Source organism: Erythrolamprus reginae, chromosome 3, assembly GCF_031021105.1.
Source record: "Erythrolamprus reginae isolate rEryReg1 chromosome 3, rEryReg1.hap1, whole genome shotgun sequence".
NCBI classification, from domain to species: domain Eukaryota; kingdom Metazoa; phylum Chordata; class Lepidosauria; order Squamata; family Dipsadidae; genus Erythrolamprus; species Erythrolamprus reginae.
In genome coordinates this window covers 50,174,940-50,196,996 of record NC_091952.1, presented here as the reverse complement: position 1 = coordinate 50,196,996, position 22,057 = coordinate 50,174,940, and the positions used below count along the sequence as shown (strand labels likewise).

General features: G+C 41.5%; 2 protein-coding genes across 2 annotated transcripts in view; both read left to right on the top strand.

Annotated features, from left to right (window-relative positions):
- Window positions 1-22,057, top strand: part of FKBP5 (FKBP prolyl isomerase 5) — a 1,202,894-nt gene that overhangs the window by 669,580 nt on the left and 511,257 nt on the right. The gene's annotated exons all lie outside the window — the stretch shown is intronic.
- LOC139165654 (chemokine-like protein TAFA-5) overlaps window positions 1-22,057 on the top strand; it is a 36,690-nt gene that overhangs the window by 10,105 nt on the left and 4,528 nt on the right. Inside the window, exons 2-3 of the mRNA XM_070748867.1 lie at window positions 3,181-3,333; window positions 7,951-8,078. Of these exons, the coding sequence (XP_070604968.1) occupies window positions 3,181-3,333; window positions 7,951-8,078 (281 nt within the window). The remainder of the gene's footprint in view (window positions 1-3,180; window positions 3,334-7,950; window positions 8,079-22,057) is intronic.

Sequence of the window (22,057 nt, the reverse complement as noted above, 5' to 3'; positions counted from 1 at the left end):
GTGGGGGCAATAGCCTAGCTCTGTTAAAAAAAGTGCTATTGCTAACATGTTGTAAGCTGCCCTGAGTCTAAGGAGAAGGGCAGCATAAAAATTGAATAAATAAATAAAGAGCGAGATTTTGGCTATTTTCACCAATTTTTTGTTTCTGCGCATGCACGGAAGCAAAAATATTGGTGAAAATAGACGAAATCTCATTGTTGTGTGCATCCTCACGCGTGATTTGGCTTGTTGTGCATGCACAGAAGCCAAATCTCACACCGATAGGCACACACACACACACGAACAACGGGCACATACATGCCTCTGACAGCCTCTGAGGAAGCTCCAGTATGAGGTAAGAAGAGTGGCCCTTCACTGCCATGGGCCACCAAATTCATAATTTTCAGTCCCACAGACCACTAATATTATTTTTTTTAAAAAAAGGTAAATGTGGTGATGTTGGGTGGTACAGCCTTGTGTTTCCACATATGAACTGGATTGCTTTCTCTCATCCATATCCAGCCCAGGGCCCAAGATTTCTCCACAAACCACAAAGCTTTTCTCACAGACCACCAATGGTCCGCGGACCACAGGTTGGTGACCTGTGGCCAGTGAAGGGCTAGAAATTTTTTTACTACCACACTGTGGGTGTGGCTTATTTTGTGGGTGTGGCTTGCAGGCCATGTGACCAGGTGGGAGTGGCCTGGCAATTATGTGGCCGGGGTTGGTTTAAAGTTCATGTGACTGGCTTAAAGATGGCGAACTTGACGTCACTCAAATCAAGAGTTTTGGTTAGGGTGCCTGGCCCGTCCTCTCCTCAACGAGATACAATTTCCCTATCTATTTACTATGACTGAACATCCAAAATATACTATTCCATTCTATATATAGATACTATATGTGTACATACATATTACACACAGCCACACAAAAATATACATTATCTACTATATAAACTATATGTGTATGTACACTCACACACACACGCACAGCTCTTCTAAAATTATACACATTCAACCTCATTTACTGCGATAGGAAAAACATACCCAGAGCCCAGAATGGAAAAAAAAAAAAAATCAAATTCAAATTTTTTCTACCGGTTCTGCGTACCTGACCAACATTTTTCTACCGATACTCTGTACCTGACCGTTCCTGTAGAAGCCCTTTACTGCCTCTGTCCCTCAGAGCTGCCCCTGCATGACCCACTGGAAGTCTGGCCACCAATCAGAGTCCATTCCTTACACAGGAACAGGAAGCTCTTGGATGGGGCCCAGAGACGGCATAAAACCAAGGCGCTCTTAGCATCTCTACCCTTTTAAAGCCAGGACCTCAAGCCATGTGATTCTGTCCACCATTAAACCATCTTTCCAAACAGTCTCCATATTTCTAGTGTCTTTTCCTCCGCTTGGAACTTAACCCAAAAGCATATTTCTTCCAACACTACTCACCTAAAGAGAAGAAGCAAGGAAACAGGCGTTGGAACCTATTTTAAAGGGTAGGGTATAAATACAGTATGCGTGTATTTTTAATGTTTTAGAGCATGCCAAAATATGGCAGGAATTCAGATAGATTGCCAAAAGAAATTATAGTCCAGAATATCGTATTAGTCAAATTGGATAACCTTTGCAGGAAGCAGAACTCAGTGTTTGTGCATATACAGAAGTTAATAGAATAGAGTGGAGATGAGTAGAGTAGATCAGAACAGATTTCTTTATTGGCCAAGTGTGATTGGACACACAAGGAATTTATCTTTGATGCATATGCTCTCAGTAGCAGTTCATTAGCAAGAATGCCTGTAGTTGAACAAATCCATGTGACTTTTTTCTTTTTTCAATCAAGAAGGCGGTTCTAGGGAGTCATTGATTGATTGATTGATTGATTGGATTTATATGTCACCCCTCTCCGAGGACTTTAAGAAGCAATATCTGGTCAATCTGTTATACAAAGAAAAAAATCACTTTGGAAAAATATGAATATTAACACAAGGAAACTTTGCCATTGCCATTGCTCTCATGGACTTCCTTGGGTAGAGAAAGGAAAGAAAGATACATAGTCATTATGGCTGAGAGTGGTTCTCTAACTGAAGATCTAGTCTGTTTCTCATGTCATACTAAATTGCAAAATGTTTGTTTGGTTTTGGTATAATGAATGGTGTGCTATCACCATTTCGGTGTGCAAAACATAGTTTATGATTTAATTAGTTGTGTGAATACAACTTTTTTTGCTGTTGTTATTTGGCAAGCTATGGTTAAGCAAACTATAACTTGGATTTATGAATGCCGAACCAGAATATGAGTTGTGCAATGATGGTAAACTAATATTTCTTTAAAATTCAATCTCTGACTCTTAAGATAACAGGTGGAAAATGCTTCACTATTTTTTTGTCATATCCAAAGATGATATTATAGCTAGTGTATTAAATTAAGATTGAAATGCTTACATTCTTATATGGCAACTATCACATAGACTTTTTTTAAAGCGGATAAAATTGGAAAGGAAGTATCTATGTTGCCTTGACTTTGTAAAAAGGAAGACCAAAGGCACGATCTTAATATATAAAGAAATAAAGCTTGCAGCATGAATCATAACACTGTAGTGCAGATTAATGGCTTTGGATGCCTAGGTTGGAGAGTTTATTGGGTTAGCCAGCAAGCCAAGCTTGAATGGGCTCACCTTCTTCAGTGGGGGAGCATACAAGAAAACCCCAGCACCTTAGAAATACTAATCATCTCCTCCCAGCCAATAAAAGAAATACAGCACAACAATTCTGTTGATGATCTTGCTAGAGGCATATCTGGATACCAGTGTGTTACAGGAGAAGGGGCTGAATTTGTACGCCTATGTGTGGTCTGTGAATTTGTATGAATGTACACAATGTCATCCTTAGCAGAAGTTACACAGAAGATGTTGACACAGTTTTGCACAGTCGATTAGTGTACTTGCTGATCATGTCTGCAAAACTGATTTCGTTGAACTCCCATCTGTTAGAGTAGAAAACTATTTGCAATTGAATTGATTGCCTGCCATCTTTTTCTGGGGCACCTGTATAAATTAGAGCTGTTGCCACCACAGGGGCTATCTTTAGCTTAGGATCCAGGGTCCAAGCTCCTGATTTCCATTTTTCTGGTAAATAGGCTGCATTATTTTTCCTGCTTTTTTGTGTGTGTGCGAAGAGATTCAACCTGCCTTCTATCCCAACAGGAAAGGAGCTGGAGGTGGGGACATGTGAGATCACAGCCCTGGATAGAGATATGAGCCATCCCAAAAGGATGATTGCCCGACAGACAGCACGGTGTGCTTGTCGAAGAGGACAAGTTGCTGGAACAACGAAAGCAAAACCTGCCTGTGTCGATGGTAAGAAAGCAAGGCTGCCTTCACAATTGTTTGATTGCACCAAAGATCCATCCATCTGGCCCTCGAGGACCCATAGTTTCATACAAATGTCTGAGAAACATTGCAGGGATCCAGTGATGGGCTGCCAAAATTTTTACTGCCACACTGTGGGGGTGGCTTATTTTGTGGGTGGTGGTTTGATGATCATGTGACTGGGTGGGAATGGCTTGACAATCATGTGACCAGGGTGGCTTAAAGGTCATGTGACTGGGTGGGAGTGGCTTACCAACCAAGATAAGTTTTCAAATAGCTGCTTGGACTCTTTTTCAGTTGATTAAGTCCCATTATTTGAATAGCCACAAAAAGGATAAATGATCGACGGCATTATTTGTAGAGGAGCACATTAACATTTTAAGGTTTTGTAGTGAACCCACAAGATTTAGTATGATAACAGATTAGGCAAGTAGCTCAATTTTCTTTAATTGCTATAAAAATTCAGTTCTAGATAATGATTAAAATGATTAAAGTGTTTACAGGTAAAAACACACTGTTTAATTATTTCCTATTTTGAAAGTAATTAAGGATCATACTAAGGTACTAGAGAAGGAAGGACAATAAAAAAACTATTAAATGTTCAATAAATAGTGCATAAACTTAGTATCCCTCACTGTCCCCCCCCCCTTGGTGGAGGCAGCAGCCCATCACTGCAGGGACCCATAATAATAATAATAATAATAATAATAATAATAATAATAATAATAATAATAATAATAATAATAATAAGTATTATTAGTATTATTAGTATTATTAGTATTATTATTTATTAGATTAGTATGCCACCCCTCTCCGAAGACTCGGGGCGGCTCATAACATAAAAGCAATACAGTGTAAATACAGATCTAATGTTAAAAACTTTAAAAAACTTAATTTAAAATACATTGTTATAAAAACTTAAAATACATTGTTATAAAAATTTAAAATACATTGTTATAAAAATTTAAAATACATTGTTATAAAAACAATCATATACCCTCAGTCCGACATGAAGATCTTTGAAAGCAACATAATAGCATCAGTGATAGCTTTTCCATTCTGGAGGCTGCATTGTGAGCTAAAGCTAGGGGCATTCCCAGAAATTAAAAGTTTAGAAAATTATTCAGGTTTTTTTTTTTAGTGTAACTCAAAGGGAGGAAAACTGGATGGGGGTTTATTTTGTCATCACTAATCAACACAGGAGATGAAACATTTGTCTTCTGTGACCTTTTGAACGAATTAGTATCGTGCCTTTGGATTCGATCAAGGTACTTACTAAAATGGACCCATAAAAACCCCTCTTTTGCCAGTGTTTGGACACATTTGGAACTAAACGATTGCTCTTAATCATTTATAATACTGTTACTATTTGTCCAACAATAGACAAATTGTTGTTGGCAGAGGAAGAGTTCTGTTTACGTTATTAGATCATTCTTTTATTTAAAAAAAAAAGAAGTCAGACCAGGCAGTGTTTAATTTTAACAGCAAACTCCCAGACTAAGTGCATGCAAAAAAAAGTACAGATTTCCCCCCCCTGGAATTACATTGCAGTTCAAGAAAATCAACTGGCATGTGACACTGTTCATTCATGAGAGTTTTGCATGATGCAGAGCTATTTTACATTCTTGTTGCAAGACAAGATCAGTCCATCAGATAGTTCACTTATGTCCGTTTAGGGGTTGGTGTTCATCTGGAGGGGGATTCCTGGCATTTGAAACACTACCAATGTGTTCAGAATAGGGGCCTCCAGCCCCATGATATTGGGGGGGGGAGTATTGGGGGGCACAGGGAAATCTCTGCAAGAATTAGGGTTTCCGGGTGTGGAGAGCAGTGTATTTGCAAGCACACCCATAAAGGTTTCCCCCTGCAAAGCCGTCTGTTTTATCTGTGAACGTCTTCAGCAGGTCAATCTCCTCTGAGTGAGGTCAAAGGGAGCAGCTCTTATTGGTGGTTCTCACACAGTTCTCCCTATTTTTAGATGCCCAAACAAGACTGGAATGTGTGTGGGTGCGCATGTGGATATGTGAGACAGTATAGATTCTGTGCTATGACTATGACCATAATAGCTGAACGGAGCAGCTGGATTGTGATTTCCAGTAGCTTTTCCATGAGTGGAAGGGCTCCCGTTTCTGATAGAAAGGCAGTCTTGGTTTGGTCCTCTTTCCCCTGAGATCCCCTCCATCTCCCTTCTTGCTAATCTGGAGAATTCCCAGGGAATATTTTTCAAAGGGCTGCAGAGCACTTTATTATTATTATTATTTATTAGATTTGTATGCCGCCCCTCTCAAAGGACTCGGAGTGGCTCACAACAAGCAATACAAAATACAAGTCCAATATTAAAAACAATTTTAAAGCCCTTATTAAAAAACAATCATACAACCCAAACAATCATACATAAAACAGAACAGCCGAGGGGTTTATCAATTTCCCCATGCCTGACGACATAGGTGGGTTTTCAGGAGTGTGCGAAAGGCAAGGAGGGTGGGGGCAGTTCTAATCTCCGGGGGGAGTTGATTCCAGAGGGCCGGGGCTGCCACAGAGAAGGCTCTTCCCCGGGTCCCGCCAGATGACATTGTTTTGTCGATGGAACCCATAGAAGGCCAACTCTGTGGGACCTAATCGGTCACTGAGATTCGTGCAGCAGAAGGCGGTCACTTGCTGCCTCCTTCCTTCCTGAACAAGCAGAACTGTTTCTTCTGAATCAATGTGTTGTGGAGCATTAAAAAATAGCATGAGCATAGCATTTAGACTTATATACCACTTCACAGTGCTTTTACAGAACGGTTTACAGAATCAGCATATTTCCCCCAACAATCTGGGTCCTCATTTTACCCACCTTGAAAGGATGGAAGGCTGAATCAACCTTGAGCCTACTGATGTTCGATCTGCCAAACTGCTGGCAGTACTGCACTCTAACCACTGTGCCACCGAGGCTCTTCTGAATACATGTGATTGCAGAAGACCCAGCCACTGCCTAAATCAAAAGTCAACAACTTGAGCTGCTAAAGCCACATGTGGCTCTTGACTTACTGCCGAGTCCCTTGCAGCTTAATTTCCAAAGCCTTTAGCAACCCTGAATTTGGACCAAAAACATCCACTCTGCCCTCTTCCACTCGTTAGAGATAAAAGAAGAAGCAGTGAAAGAATTAGCCAATCTCACTTTTAAGTCTGCTTGCTTTGGCTTCCTCCGGTATTGGCACACAGCCCCTCTCCTCAACTTTTTATTCCTGGAGGAGGTCGCCCCGGAGAGATCAAAACTTGCTCACTGCTGGTGGGTAGCTGGTGTTATTGACTCGAATGTGTGATGGCAAAAAGCTCTTCCCCCGGCCTTGCAGGATGCTTTCCTGAGGTTTTGGAATACAGGCATCTGTTATCTTGTGTTGCTACGTGCTGTGGTTGTGCAACAGTAACATGCTTCCTAGTGTTGCTATGTGGGGTGATGGTGGAGGAAATATACGGGGCCTGTGAGTGGGTGAATATGTATGGTGAACGTGAGGCTATTCTGAGCCCACAGGTGGTGGTTATCTCGTGTTTGAAGGAGTTGCAGCAGAAAGCACCATAGATGTAATCCCCGTTCTTCAGCTGTGCATTTAACCCCTCCATACTGCTCCCCCCCCCCCATTTCACAGCTTCTGGTTTTTCTCAGTACAGTTGGTCTCCCTTTTGAAACATTTTTCTCAATGGCCAAAAAGGAAAGAGAAAAATTCACAGCAGAATTCCAAGTGATCTAACACAAATCCATTCTGTTCTGGAGAGTTGGTGCTCAGAGCCCTACAGTTTTAACTCTCTGTTCGATCTAGCTCCATCCTAGCAAGATCTCTTCCCAGAAGTGGAGCAGGGACGGGGGACGGGCAGCTTACTACAGGGACCAGACAGTTTCACTTGGAAGGATGAGAGCTTCCTCAAATTTGAGGTTATCCAAATGTTTTCAGACTGCAATTTCTAGACATCTCAGTTTGGCTTAATTCAGCGGTTCTCAACCTGTGGGTCGCAAACCCTTTGGGGGGGTCGAAAGACCCTTTCTCAGGGGTCACCTAAGACCATCGGAAAACACAGATTTCCAACAGTCTTAGAAACCAAAATATCACTCCTTGATCTGTTTCCTGGCAGGTCCACCCACGTACAAATAGACTAATGCAAAAAAAAAAAAAATTGAACCATGGGGACATCTGAGCATGCACAGGAGCTGTATTTCCAACACTGTCCATGTGTCACCATCTTGTTTTCAGCTTTTTCTGCAATTTTTTTTAAAAATTGGCACTGTGCATGCATGGGCATGCAAACGCGCCCACGAGATGCATCCATACACTGCAGGAGGGAGCAAACCGGTAGCAAGGTAAATTAGAACCCACCCCAAGTTTCCTAATATGATTGGGGTCACCACAACAAGAGGAACTGTATTAAAAGGTTGCGGCATTACGAAGGTTAAGAACCACTGGCTTAACTGGAAATTTACACTGCAGAATGAATGACAAGGCTTTTAAGTCTCATGTTTAATCAATAATTCTGTTAAATGTGTGCCTAATTTTCTTTCCTCTCTTTTCTTTTCCCTTCCTCACCTTCAATGTTTCCTTCTTCTTTGACTTCCCTGCTGGTGTCCGGCAGCCCAGATCATTGTTAATAAACAGTGGTGTGGGATGGAGCCCTGTGATGAAGGGGAACAATGCACTTTATTAATCAATCGTTCTGGATGGAGTTGTACTAGGCAACTGGGCCGAATAAAAACAGTCACGGTAAGTAACCTGCCCTGACTTCTTTCATCCCAGCCAGCAAAGAAGGGCAGGAAATTGTATATTTCAGGTAGATGGAAATATATTGTGCCTTATAGAATGAAGAAACACATTTGTTTAGGAATTGTCTTAGGTTGCAGTTCCCAGATATATGTGGTACAAAATTTGGGGCAACTACTAGATGGCAACGAAGAGTAAGAGATTATCCAGGCCATTGACAAATGTCAGGTCCTGTTTGTAGTAATACTAGCAGTGGACAAAGAAGAATACATTCCCTGACTTGCATTGGCACAGAAGTCTAAATCAGGACTCTCCAACCTTGGCAATTTTAAGACGGGTGGACTTCAACTTCAATTCTGGGAGTTGAAGTCCACAAGTCTTGTTGCCAAGATTGGAGTTGCCAAGGTTGGAGACCCTCGGTTTAAATCACACCTACGGTACCAGACTAGAAACCAGGAAATGGTGATTTCTAGTCCTACCTTAGACCTCAAAGCTACTTGCGTAACTTTGGGACAGTCACTTTCTCTCTCTCTCAACCCACCTTACAGGATTGTTATTATGGTAGAAATAGGGGGAAGAAGGGATACAGTAGGTTTGACACCTTGAGTTACTTATCCATTAAAAAGGTGGAATTAAAACATCTAATAAATAAATAAATCCATGCAAGAGTCTGCATGTGTACTACTAGGAACTCAGAAATTCCTTAGGCAAATCTCAGAAAATGGCGAGCCCTTTTTATATTATTTTATATTCTTTAGCCCTTTTTATATTAGAACAAGGAAGAGAGGGGAGGTCAAGTTTCCCAGATGTTCCCTGGCCTAAAATTGAATGATCTATTTCCCTGGGAAGGGGCGACTTGGAGTTATTCCTCAGCATAGTTTGAGGAACAATGTGAATAAGAAAGTGTTCCATTTTTCCCAGTTGTTTAACAAATACATTATTCCAAGTCTGCGGAGAGGCGGAGAGGGGCGGCATACAAATCTAATAAATAATAATAATAATAATAATAATAATAATAATAATCATCATCATCATCATCATCATCATCATCATCATCATCTCCCACTGAAGCCATTGAAAAAGGAATGCTTGGTGGGAATCCAGAAATGGATTATTGTGTAAATAGTTGCCCAATTGTATGGGGTCCTCAGGGAGGGGGTAGCACCTCTGCTTTAGGGGCATGTTGTATCCTTTTACAGCAGCTCATTTTAGGGCAGCTTGTTCGCCTTTGGTCCCCACCTGTCACTTAGCTCTCAGCTGTGGCTCCTAGTTAGCTGTAGTGTGCATAGCAGCCACACCCACAGACAACAGTTTCAACAGGGTGACCAAACCAGGCTGAGAGTAGCCGATGGTCATTGACCTTTGGCGAGATGGGGACTTGTCATACAGATTCTGGAGAACTGAGTGGATGAGAGCTACTAGGATAGGTCAACAGTCATGAAGGCGGTCTTTGGAAGTGATGTGGTACGCTAACAGCATGGAAAGACACGAAAGATGTCCTGGTCAACCACTAGGAGAAGGGAAACCCTGACTCCACTGCCTTGTGGCTCTGCCCACCATTGGAAAAGGCTTCAGGAGTAAACCTTGAAGCAAAATCCAGAGCTGGAGTCCCGGAACCAGTTCATGACTGTACAGCCACATTCTGATAACTCCTGAGACGTAGCTGGAACCAATCATATTGGCCTTTGCCATTCCATTGCAATATTTCAAAGATGTGGAGAGGGAGGAATCTGCTGCTTGGGTGACAGTCTATCCTCCGTACTAACCTACCCAGGCTTCGTACTCGGGGGAGTTCAGAGCATGATAACATGGTCTTTCAAGACTGAAGAATGCTAATGTCTACTTGCCCAGTTGGCTCTTAATGATCACAGAATGCTATCCTCGGAGGTCGCCTTTTTCTTAATTCTCTATGCAGATATTTTTTTTTTCATTTGTGTCTCTGTTTGTTTCTATTGCTGATTAATGAAGCTAGAAATAAAAGCTTGTTGCTGGCTTTGGTTGATTTTCAAAAGAACCTTAGCAAAGTAGGGAATTGGGGATCCCAAGCTAGTACTATTGTCAAGAAAACAACTTGAACATGCCTAGTGGTGGGATTCAAATGTTTCTACTACCGGTTCTGTGGGCGTGGCTTGAGCAACATGATTATAAAATGTGATGCCACATGACTGAGCCACTTAACCCTGGAGATTCCAGAAGTCCTAGTTGCCATCGTTAAGTGAATAACTGAGGGTCACTAAGTGAGGGTGTCACATGGTCGCCATTTGTAGCCTCCTGCCAGCTTCCCCATTGATTTTGCTTGTGCCATTTGTTCAGCATCTTGGCAAGTCTGAACCGTGGCTAAATTGAATGAGTGGCAAGGACCAGCAACTGATTATGTTTCTCTCTCTCTCTTTCCCTCCCTCCCTCTCTCTCTTTCCCTCTTTCTCTCTCTTTCCCTCCCTTCCTCTCTTCCTCTCCTTCCCTCTTTCTCTCTCCTTCTTTCTCTCTCTCTCCCTCTCCCTCTCTTTCTCTCGCTTTCTCTCTCACTCCCACTATCTCTCTCTCTCCCTCCCTCCCTCCTTCTTCCCTTCCCCCTCTCCCTCTCCTTCCTTCTCTCTTCCCTCTTTCTCTCTCTTCCTCCCTCTTTCTCCCTCTTTCCCTCCCTTCCTCTCTTTCTCTCCTTCCCTCTTTCTCTCTCCCTCCCTCTCCTTCCCTCTTTCTTTCTCACTCTTTCCCTCCTCCCTCCCTTCCCCTCTCCCTCTCCCTCCCTCCTTCCCTCTTTGTCTCTCCTTCTTTTTCTCTCTCCCACCCTCTCCTTCCCTCTTTCTTTCTCACTCTCTCCCTTCCCTCTCTCCCTCCCTCTTTCTCTCTTTCTTTCCAGTTCGGCTTTTAAAATTCATACAATTCACAGGAGAGTGCCGGAAAGAATGCAAATGGAGTTAGACTTGAAATGTGACTGAATATTATCAGCCTGCATTCAGCATGCAGAACACTTGGGAGGGGCTGCTTCCTGTCCCCTCAAGAGGTGGGGAGGGGAAGAGGCATGCCACAAAGCAAAGCAAAGCCTAACATGAAATTCCAGCAGGTATTTTCTCCAGTTCATCTGGGCATGCAGGAAGGCATTGGCCACCTCTGCTGCCTGAGGGGAATTGGCTTTGCTAATAGAGTTTGCACAGTAGCCATGCAGGGCTTTGCCAGCTATTAATCTCACTCCCCATGCAGGGACCTGTATTTTGTTTTCATTTGTTGCAAGCATATCAGGCACTGCACCCTCCAAGGCCCTGCTAAAAGGGGCTGGTGCTGAGACAGGTAGAACGGGATTTGGATGAACCTTAAGCAGAGCTCTCTGGTGCGGCAGGAATGAGGAAGCTCGCCCACCCTGGCACCGGGCCTGTCTTTGCAACATGAGAGGAAAACAGTGCAATTAAATGTCCTGGATTATTGCCTTGGGTCTCTGCTAAGCAGCCCTGAGAGTGCTGTAGCCCACTGTTGGCATAAATAAGGAGGCCTCATTACTGACTCCAGTCACCTTCAGTGCAAGTAGTGATGGATTTATCTGGAGCAAATGCCAGCACTTTTTTTTGAAGTCCTGAGGAGAATGCCTTCCTCACAGTCTGGCGCTGTTGTATCCATGTTTGCAAATGTTTTAAAGCACTTCCCCCTACACTGTGCTGTTACTCTTCCCTGCCAAGTTCTTCTCAAGGCGTTTGACCACCCCAGCCACCTCAGGACATTCGTTAGGCCTGAAATAGAGTGACTCATCACGAAGATGACCATCAGCCCCAAGATAAAAAAATAAAAAAGTTACTGGGGAAAGGGAGGGTGAGGACACAGATAGGGGCAAACAGAGTGTTGGAACAGGAGGGAGGGAGAAGAAGAAGCAACTGAAAGAAGAAGGAAGGAAGGAAGGAAGGAAGGAAGGAAGGAAGGAAGGAAGGAAGGAAGGAAGGAAGGAGGGAAGCCATAGGTGGAGAGAAGGGAGGAGGGGAATGAATGGATAGTCCAATAAGAAAAAGTCACAATTGGTGCAAAGATGAATAGTCTGACAATGAAAATTAAAGATAAGGAAGATACAGAATATTATAATGTATGGGTGAAATTTTATGACTGGATAGAAAATGAATACACATAGAAATCAAATTAGAATGATTCAAAGAGAAGGAAATGGAGTAGATCCAGGTGACAAAACTAGATTAGCAGCATTAGAACAATAGCATATACCTAGAAAAAAGAATTATAGGAAATGAGTGCAGAAAGGATATAAAAATAATGATTTTAGAAGAGACACCAATAGTTTAAAAATATACAGGAATATATTATGAGTCTGTTAAATATAAGATGAATTAGGATTCGGATCACTCAGGGAATGGTTTAGAGGGAGAAAGAGGAAGTAGGAAGGGAAGGGAGTAGAGAAGGAGTGGGGAGACGTAGGAAGGGGGAAATAAGGAGTAAGAAAGTAGGAGGAGGAGATGGAGACAGAGGGAGGGGAGTGTAAAGAAAAGGAGAAAAACCGACTGTTAAATAACAGTGCAAAATAGGTTATTATTTCATGATCGTCTAGATAAAAATGTATAACAATGTAGGTTGTTGATACGTTTTAAGGTATATGTATTTGTGTGTGTGTATGTGTGTGTGTGTTTGTGTGTGTGTGTGTGTATATATATGTATGTATGTATGTGTATATATATATATATATATATATATATACACACACACACACATACATATATACACACACACACACATGCACACACAAATAAATATACACACACACACACACATATACACTGCTCAAAAAATAAAGGGAACACTCAAATAACATCCCATATCTGAATGAATGAAATATTCTCATTGAATACTTTATTCTGTACAAAGTTGAATGTGGACAGATTTCACAGAAGTTTGATTTATTTAGAGTTATATTGTGTTGTTTAAGTGTTCTCTTTATTTTCTTGAGCAGTAGATATATATATATAGAAAGTGGAGAAAATTTTTTAAAAAAACTTTAAAGAAGAAAAAGTCACACTGTTCCATAGGAATGAATCAATTATCCGTGGGAAGCCCACCGAAGGAGAACTACAGCAACCGCCCACCCCCATACAGTGGTTCCCTAACAACCAAGTTTGTGGCTATGTCTTTATCTCCATGTATGTTTAGATTCAGCCACCCTGTGTGATCTTACAGATGGTGGGGAGGCTTTCCATTCCTAAAACGAAAATTGCCTCAAATTCACAGCTTTTAAAAGCATGTTGATTCTACCTGGGAAATTTCTTAGGAGGGTACGACTTATATTTTCCTTAGCAAGTGTCAACGTTTTGTAGGATTAGAAGTGAAGCAGGGTCAAGCTTGGTTAGTAAGTGATGGACTTCTCCCAAGAAATACAAGGGCCGTGCAATAGCCTGGGAATATGACTGCCTTCTCTCTCGCTGCCCAGAAAATTACCGGTACATGGATGATATGTCCGTCAAATCGCCCAGTGTTGAGCTTGGCTTGAAGGGAACTTACCTTTGTATCCTATTTAAGTAGCTAGAAGAGAAGCACTGTTGAAATTCACAGCTGAATGGGAAGTATAATACAGAAAACCAAATCCTTAGAAATCTGGGGAATTGGGGTAGTGGCACTATTGTGGTTTTAATACAAACTAAGATTATTATCATTATTCATATCCTGCCTACCCTCCATGAAGATGAAGCTTATATAAGCAGTTTATACCTCTTTCTATGAAATATTAAACTGAATGAGCGTGAGTAGCCAAAATCTACCTAGCAAGCTTAACGTCTGAATGAGGTCCTAGATATTTGGAAATCTTGTCCAATACTTTTACTATTATCTATGGCTCAGTGTTTACTGATAACCACATCTTCACACAATTTCATTTATTGGTGTGTGGTGTGGTATGATGTGATGTTACATTATGTTATATGACATTGTGTTTTGTTATGTGCTATGTTGCTTTTATATTGTGGTACACCATAAGTGTGATCTAGAAGAAAAGTTGGGCTCATTTTCTTTTCAAATAATCATTGGATGAAGCTATTTCCCATATTTGTTCTAAGTGCATTGAATTACAAGTCCTATCACCTCTAGCTAGCAGGGTCAGAAACCTGGGGAAAATGGGATTTGTTATTCAGTCCTTTTTTGGAAAATACCAAGTTGGCAAAGACTGTTTTAAAATAAGCCTAAACTGAAATTAGTCATTACACTCATGAGTGAACCAAGGAAGAAGAAAAGGAGAGAAAGGAAGTTCCAGTTAGAAGCACCGAAGCTGCACATCTCCCCATCCGATTGATCAGACTAGGAATAACTGGTAGACTACAGCAGAGGTCTCCAACCTTGGCAACTGTAAGCCTGACGGACTTCAACTCCCACAATTCTGGGAGTTGAAGTCTGCCGGGCTTAAAGTTGCCAAGGTTGGAGACCCCTGGACTGTAGAGTGAGTGAGACTTGCTGCGGTTTACACAAAATAGGTTTGTGGGGAGCTGGAGTTCCAGAAATTGTTTTCTGAAAGATGTACTAAATGCTATAACTGGAGAAGAATAAATGGCGTTTCTTGGGGGTGGGGGAGTGCTGATAGCCATCATTAAGCCCAACAGGCTTGCACTGCTCACCCATGCATTGTGATAGACATTTGGGTTGCGAGACTCAGTTGCCAAAGAGCTCCTGTGCCTGTAATAGCTGTGCTGAAATACACTGCTCAAAAAAACAAATAAAGGGAGCACTAAAAAAACAGAATATAACTTCAAGTAAATCAAACTTCTGTAAAATCAAACTGTCCACTTAGGAAGCAACATTGATTGACAGTCAATTTCACATGCTGTTGTGCAAATGGAATAGTTGTGCAAATGAAATATTCACTGAGAATATTTCATTCATTCAGATCTAGGATGTGTTATTTTTTTGAGCAGTATACATTCCACCAGGTGTGCATTTTCTCAACATTGTCATATTCCACATTCCTGTGCAAACTTCTGGAAAGTATTTTGGGGGTCTCATTTGACACAGAACTGCCATTGAACTTGGAAGCCCCTGCTGAAATGGATTTTCCTACTCCAAATGTATATTGTTGCATGCAATGGCATGGGTGGAAAAATGGAAAAATGCACAACAAAAATGCATTGCTGAATGCTTCGGTGTATAAGAAACATTTGGGGACCTCCAGTGCTATTTTTTTTTTTTTTTGCTAAAGTATATATTTATTTATTTATTTATTTATTACTTAGATTTGTATGCCGCCCCTCTCCGAAGACTCGGGGCGGCTCACAACATGTAGAAACAAATCATAAGTAAACAGACAAATTTAAAAATATTAAATATTTTAAAAAAACCATATACTAACAGACGCACACACAGGCATACCATGCATAAATTAAACATGCCCGGGGGAAGATGTTTCAGTTCCCCCATGCCTGACGGCAAAGGTGGGTTTTAAGGAGTTTACGGAAGGCAGGAAGAGTAGGGGCAGTCCTAATCTCCGGGGGGAGTTGGTTCCAGAATATATAATTGAAATAATAACACATTATCGATTTGAAATTGAGGTAACATCACATAACCAACCTAGAACGACGGAGAAATTTCCTGACGGTTAGAACAATTAATCAGTAGAATGGCTTGCCCCTAGATGTGTGGAGGTTTTTAAAGAAAACATTGGGAAACCAATTGTCTGAAATGGTATGGGGCCATGATGGCAAACCTATGCAGCCATATCTGCCAGCATGTGAGCCATTGTCCTAGCTCAGCTCCAGCACGCATGTGCGTGGTGGCCCGCTGATTTTCAGCTTGCGCGGAGGATCTGGGAGGGCGTTTTTGGCCTCGAGGCAGAGGAAAAGGCCCTCTAGGGTGGGGGGTTACGCACATGTGCAGGGAGCTGAGGGGGTGGGAGACATTGAATTATGGGTGTGGGTATGAGTGTGGGCATGATAGCATGCACGCGCACACTTTCAGCACCTGAGTGGGGAAAAGGTTCACCATCACTGGTATAGGGTTTCCTGCTTGAGGGGTGGGGGTGGTCTAGAATGGGGTAGGCAAAGTTGGCTCTTCTATGACTTGTGGACTTCAACTCCCAGAATTCCTGAGCCAATCATGCTAGCTCAGGAATTCTGGGAGTTGAAGGCCACATGTCATAGAAGAGCCAACTTTGCCTACCCCTGGTTTAGAAGACTTCAAAAGTCCATTCCAACTCTGTTATTTTCATGTACAATATTATTACAGTATTATATACAAAGTAACTTCTGTTTCTATTCCTCCCCTCCTCATTTGTTTGTGTTACTACTTAAATGGTAGATTCCTTGAATTTGGGACTTGACTAATCTTTGTAAACATATTATTGCTGTTAAAATGATTTGAAAAATATAATTTAGATGCCCATACCTGATTTTTAACCAGTTGGCTGTGGTTCTGTCCATCATCTGTAGTCACTTCTTTTTGACTTAGTTCTTCAAAAACTCTGCCTCAAAAATGGCTTTGGGAGAAGTGAATCTCTATTCCACACCTGTCATGAAGTCTTAATAGCAAAGCCATTTAGCTTCTCTGCAATCTCTCTATCCTCCAATAAACCTTCCCAGATAACCTTATCTAATGACTTGCCTGGCCTCCCAATCTTTCTTAGAGTCTCCCCTGTAGCTGAATAATTTTATGTTTTCCTTTACTTGTTCCATACCCAGTTTAAATGGGCTTTTTTCTTTTTGTTTATTTGGATAAGGTTTATTTTTAAGGGGAACGATATCGTCCTTCAGAGTTGACTTGACTATGCTCATCAATTATGTTGGCATCGTCTTGGACTTGTTAATTCCTGTCACTTTTTCTATTAGCCACCTTTCCCTTTTGTGGAAATAGTTTGTATTATCACAGTTTTAAACAACTTCTTGTTGAAATTGCCTCTCTTCTTCAACTTAATGTTAGTCCTTTTATTTTTTTTAAGCTGTTTTCCAAATTCAGTTACCTGACCTCAGGCACTTCCATGGGTAATACTTCAAAGGCATAGTTACTTATTCTGTCTAGGAATGTCACAGTTTGAATGAACACCTATACCTTTTAACATTTTTATCTTTTACCTAACTTCATTTTCTTTTCTTTGGTTTCATCATTTCATGCCCCCTTTGATTTTTAATCAAGGAAATTACAGTAATAATATACAAGTTTACTTTTTAAGCTGAACATTTGTATCAATTGAGATAATAAAGAAAAACTTAAGAAATTTTGTGAAGCATTTGATGCTTATATGATTTTACCAATCAAGGAGAATATTTGTAGCTCAAGGTTGAAATTCTAGAATTCTGTTGTGTTCTATTCTAAATGAAGAATCCTTGCTACTTTCTGAGCTTGCTTGTTTTTTTGCAGTTGTTTCATTACAAAACTTGGTAACATCATTAGTACTGATATTATCTAGTTTGGGTAATGTAGTGTTTCTCAATTATTATCTGTTACAAGCCCCCCCCCCAAAGGAAGAAGTAAACATTTCGCTCCTCCCCAACTCTCCGCTGGGACAATTGTTTGCAATATTCAGCACGTTTTCACTGGAAAAAATTCAAGTGGCTTATCAGTGTGATTGGGGTATAATCAGGGGTGGGCTACTGCCCAGACAGGGGGGCGGGGATGCAGTGTAGTACGTAGTGAAAATGGAGCTCCACTGTAGAGCACCCAATTTGCACTGAAAGATGTTTTAAAAAATGCAGGGCATCCTGCATAAGCCATGCCCACAGTGTGGTAGTGGAAATTTTGGCAGCTCTTCACTGGGTATAATGTGTTTAAATGATGGCTTAATTTATTTGTCTTCATATTGTGCCTGCCAACATTTTCAGACACAGTAAACATACCGGTCTTTCCTCGTTTCCGACCATAGTCATAGTGAAGCCAAGCATTACATATGCTTTGTCATGTTTCCTCATCTCAGCTTTCAGGAAACTTATGTTTTACTCATTATCTCCATCCCTCTCCTCTTCTCTTTTCATCCCTGTTAAATATTTTTCCATGGTGTCTCTTAAGGGTTTGTTATTTACTTCATATCTCTTGCTCTGTGCTGTGGGCTATTGTTTGGTGCAAAAAAAACCTACTCCCTGTGGCAAAAAAAGAGCACTCCCTGTTCCCCCAGGGGGCCCTGCCCCACTATTTGAGAAACACTGCGATAATGAAACATCTGCAAGAAAACAAACTCAAGGAGCATCTCATGAAAAAATATTTCCCAACCAAAACGTCTTCAGGATTTTTTGCAATACTAACATATCTGCAGGGTATCGGGATGTATCTCTTAGCTTGGAAGGTTTTGAAAAAGTTTGGACCCAGATAGTACCTGGATGAGAAATAGGCAGGAAATCCTAAACCTCGAGGCCAATAGGTGTCCAGAGGAGGGGAAGAACATGAAATGTAATCATATTTTAAGAGAAAATTGAACTGCCACTTGACTGGTGTACTATAGGGTTTCTGCTTGGGCAGGGGGTTGCACTCGATGGCCTTCATGGTCCCTTTCAACTCTAACAATAAATATAAATAAATAAATAAATAAATAAAATATAGTGATATAACCCCATAACATATATATTTTGGTTTAAACTATTTATATGACCATCCATCCCAAAGCAGTGACTCTTGTGTCATATAAAGGAATGCAACTACATAAAGGTAGTGTTTATGTTATAAGTATTTGTTACACAGGTCTCATTTTTTTGCCATTCTGACAATGCCATGGGATAGATTGGGAAATCCAAATAAATCCAAGAAGAAAGCTGTGTGAAGCCATCTTCATAGTATTGCCAAGATTATTGGCAAGATTATTGTGTGGTTGTGTCTGCGATGTCTCAACTCAGGAGAGATCTGACTTTTTCCGTCATAAAAGTGTATTTTTTTCCAGATCTAGAGCTCTTTAGAAATGTTGCACTACAATATTAATGTCCCTTCAAATGGTTGCTATTTTATTCTGTCTGTATACTCATTGTCAAACAAGTTCTGTTTGTTTGCAATTCAAGCCTTGAAATATCCCCAGTATCAGTCTTCAGAAAAATCACACCCTAAATGAGGTTCTGCTGGATTCTTACATAAATCAAAGATGTAACATGTAAGCTGCCCATCTGTTTGCTTGTTTATAATGCTGCAAGAATTTGGGGGCTCAGTCCTAATAGCATATGGAGTGGGAGCTGCAGTCTGTCCATCCACCCATTTGTTTTGTAGTTCCTCCCTGGAGCTGGTCTTTTTTTAAAGAAATCAATCATTCTTTCTCTATTGGCATCAATTGGAGCCGTTTTTTAAATATTTATTTTAATAGAGGGATTGCAGTCCCTCTTTCTATTCGTGCAAATCTCAAACAGAATTGAGCCCCTGCACACTTCATACCAACATAAACAAATGGAAGGGCAGCTGCACATGTCGTGCTGTTTTGTCCTGTGCTCTCTGTTTCTCTCTTTCTCTCTCTCCAAAATCAGTTTGAAAACCACTCTATTACTTTCTTGTCTGACTGTCGTTCAAGTGGCACTCGTCCCATTTGTGCTGGCTCAGCTTATTCCAAGCTTCCCTAGTGCCCAACAAATCTAAGCCTTTCTTCCCAACACCACTGTCACATCCATGCGTTGAGACTTCTCTGCATGCCATTTTCTGACTCTTTCTGGAAGATAAATCCACTTTGGGCATCGGAGGTGGGGGGTCGGGGATGGGAAAGAAGAAAGATTCATCCATATTTATCAAACTCCATCACAGATTTGGCAAATCTGCCTGATCACCCCAGCTATATTTTGCATTATTAAATATTCATACAAGCTAGTTGACAGTGTGGAGTTTGTACTTTTTTTTGCTCCTGAATCATTTATGTACAATCAGCAGAGGCAGGGGCAGCATTTTTTTCCTCCTTAACATCTCTTCTCTCCCACCCAGCATCACGGTAACCATGCAGCCTTTGGACTCCCATCATTGCTATTAACTGAATTTGTAAAGCAGAAACATTTAATAGAGGTTGGCTTTGAAAAGTTTTCAAAATGGAAGTGTTGAAAGGCTGCAGAAACTTTCAGTAAAGGAGAAATTCCTGGTAAACTCTAAAATGAACCAACCTCCCTCCCTTCCTTCCTTTTCCCCTCCCTCCTTTCTTTTTCATACAGCTGGTCCTCTGCAACTGTCATTAATTTTAATTTAATTCATTAGATTTGTATGCCGCCCCTCTCCGGAGACTCAGAGCGGCTCACAACAATAACAACAATGTAAACAAATCTAATACATTTTTTAAAAAATCTAAAAACCCATTATTAAAACCATACAACACATACCATACATAAATAATATAAACCCAGGGACTCAATTTCCCCATGCTTGATGACATAGGTAGGTCTTCAGTAACTTATGAAAGGCAAGGAGGGTGCGGGCGGTTCTGATCTCTGGGGGTAGTTGATTCCAGAGGACCAGGGCTGCCACAGAGAAGGATCTTCCCCTGGGACCCACCAGATGACATTGTTTAGTCGACAGGACCCGGAGAAGGCCAACTGTGGGACCTAATCGGTCGCTGGGATTCGTGCAGCAGAAGATGTATTCTGGTCTGATGTCATATAGGGCTTTATAGGTCATTATCAACACTTTAAATTGTGACTGGAAACTAATCGGCAACCAATGCAGGCCGTGGAGTGTTGACGAGACGTGGCCGAATCTAGGGAGCCCCACGATAGCTCTCGCGGCCGCATTCTGCACGATCTGGAGTTTCCAAACACTCTTTAAAGGTAGCCCCATGTAGAGAGTGTTGCAGTAAAAACAGCAGTGATTTTAAGAATTACCTCCTAAATTGTGAGCACACAATTTCTATTGTTCATTTGTTGCCCCATTTTACAACTTTTCTTGCTACAGTTGTTAAGTGAATCACTGCTGTTTTTAAATTAGTAACACAGCTAGTAAGGGAATCTGGCTTCTCCATTTACTTCAGTTGTCAGAGGGTTGTAAAAGGGAAACACAGGAGTCCAGGACTCTGCAACTGTCATCAATAGGAGTCAGTTGCCTGGTATCTCAGTTTTGATTTCATGACCATGAGGAAGCTGCACTGGTCACAAGTATGAAAAATAGTCATAAGTCACTTTGATCACTAAATGAACTGTTATAAGCTGAGGACTGCTGTACTTATTTTAAGAACTAGCTCCAGGGGTGGGCTACTGCCCGGATGGGGGGAAGGCAGTAGGGTTGTAAAAATGGTGCTCCACCCCAGAGCGCCCAATTTGCACTGAAAGATGTTGAAAGAATATTATTATTATTATTATTATTATTATTATTATTATTATTATTATCATCATCATCATCATTATCATTATTATTTATTAAATTTGTATGCCGCCCTTCTCCGAGACATTCTCAGATTCAAGGCATCCTACATAAACCACACCCACAGTGTGGTACTAAAAATTTTGCTAGCCCTTCACTGACTCGCTCCTATAGCAGTGATGGCAAACCTTTTTTGGTTTGTGTGTCAAAAGGGAGTGTATGCGTGTCCAAGCACACGCCCACGTGTACACACCCATTCCCTCCCCCCACCATGCATGTGCACCCCCTGTGTTGCCCCCGCGCACAATCCCTTCCGTCCCCACACTTACATACAGGTCTCACTGAAGCCTGAGACAGTGAAAAATCCTCCCTACGGGCAAACCGGAAGTTCAGGAAAATGGGCTTCCGGTTTGCCCGTTGTGCTGTTTTTTGCACTCTGGAGCCTTCAGGGAAGCTTCCTGAAGCCTCCAGAGTGCAAAAACAGCCACCAACGGGCAAACCAGAAGTCATTTTTCTGAACTTCTGGTTTGCCCGTAGGGAGGCTTTTTGCACTCTGGGGCTTCAGAGAAGCTTCCCTGAAGCCTCTGGAGGTAAAAAGGCCTTCCTCAAGGCTGAAAATCGGCTGACTAGCGTGTGTATACATGCTGAAGCTGACTCAGGGCAGAGCCTCTTGTGCCCTCTGATATGGCTCCATGTGACACCTGTGGCACACATGCCATAGGTTCACCATCACGGTCCTATAGGGATAGAATTATTATCATTCTCATTGTAGGCCTCCCAGCTCATAT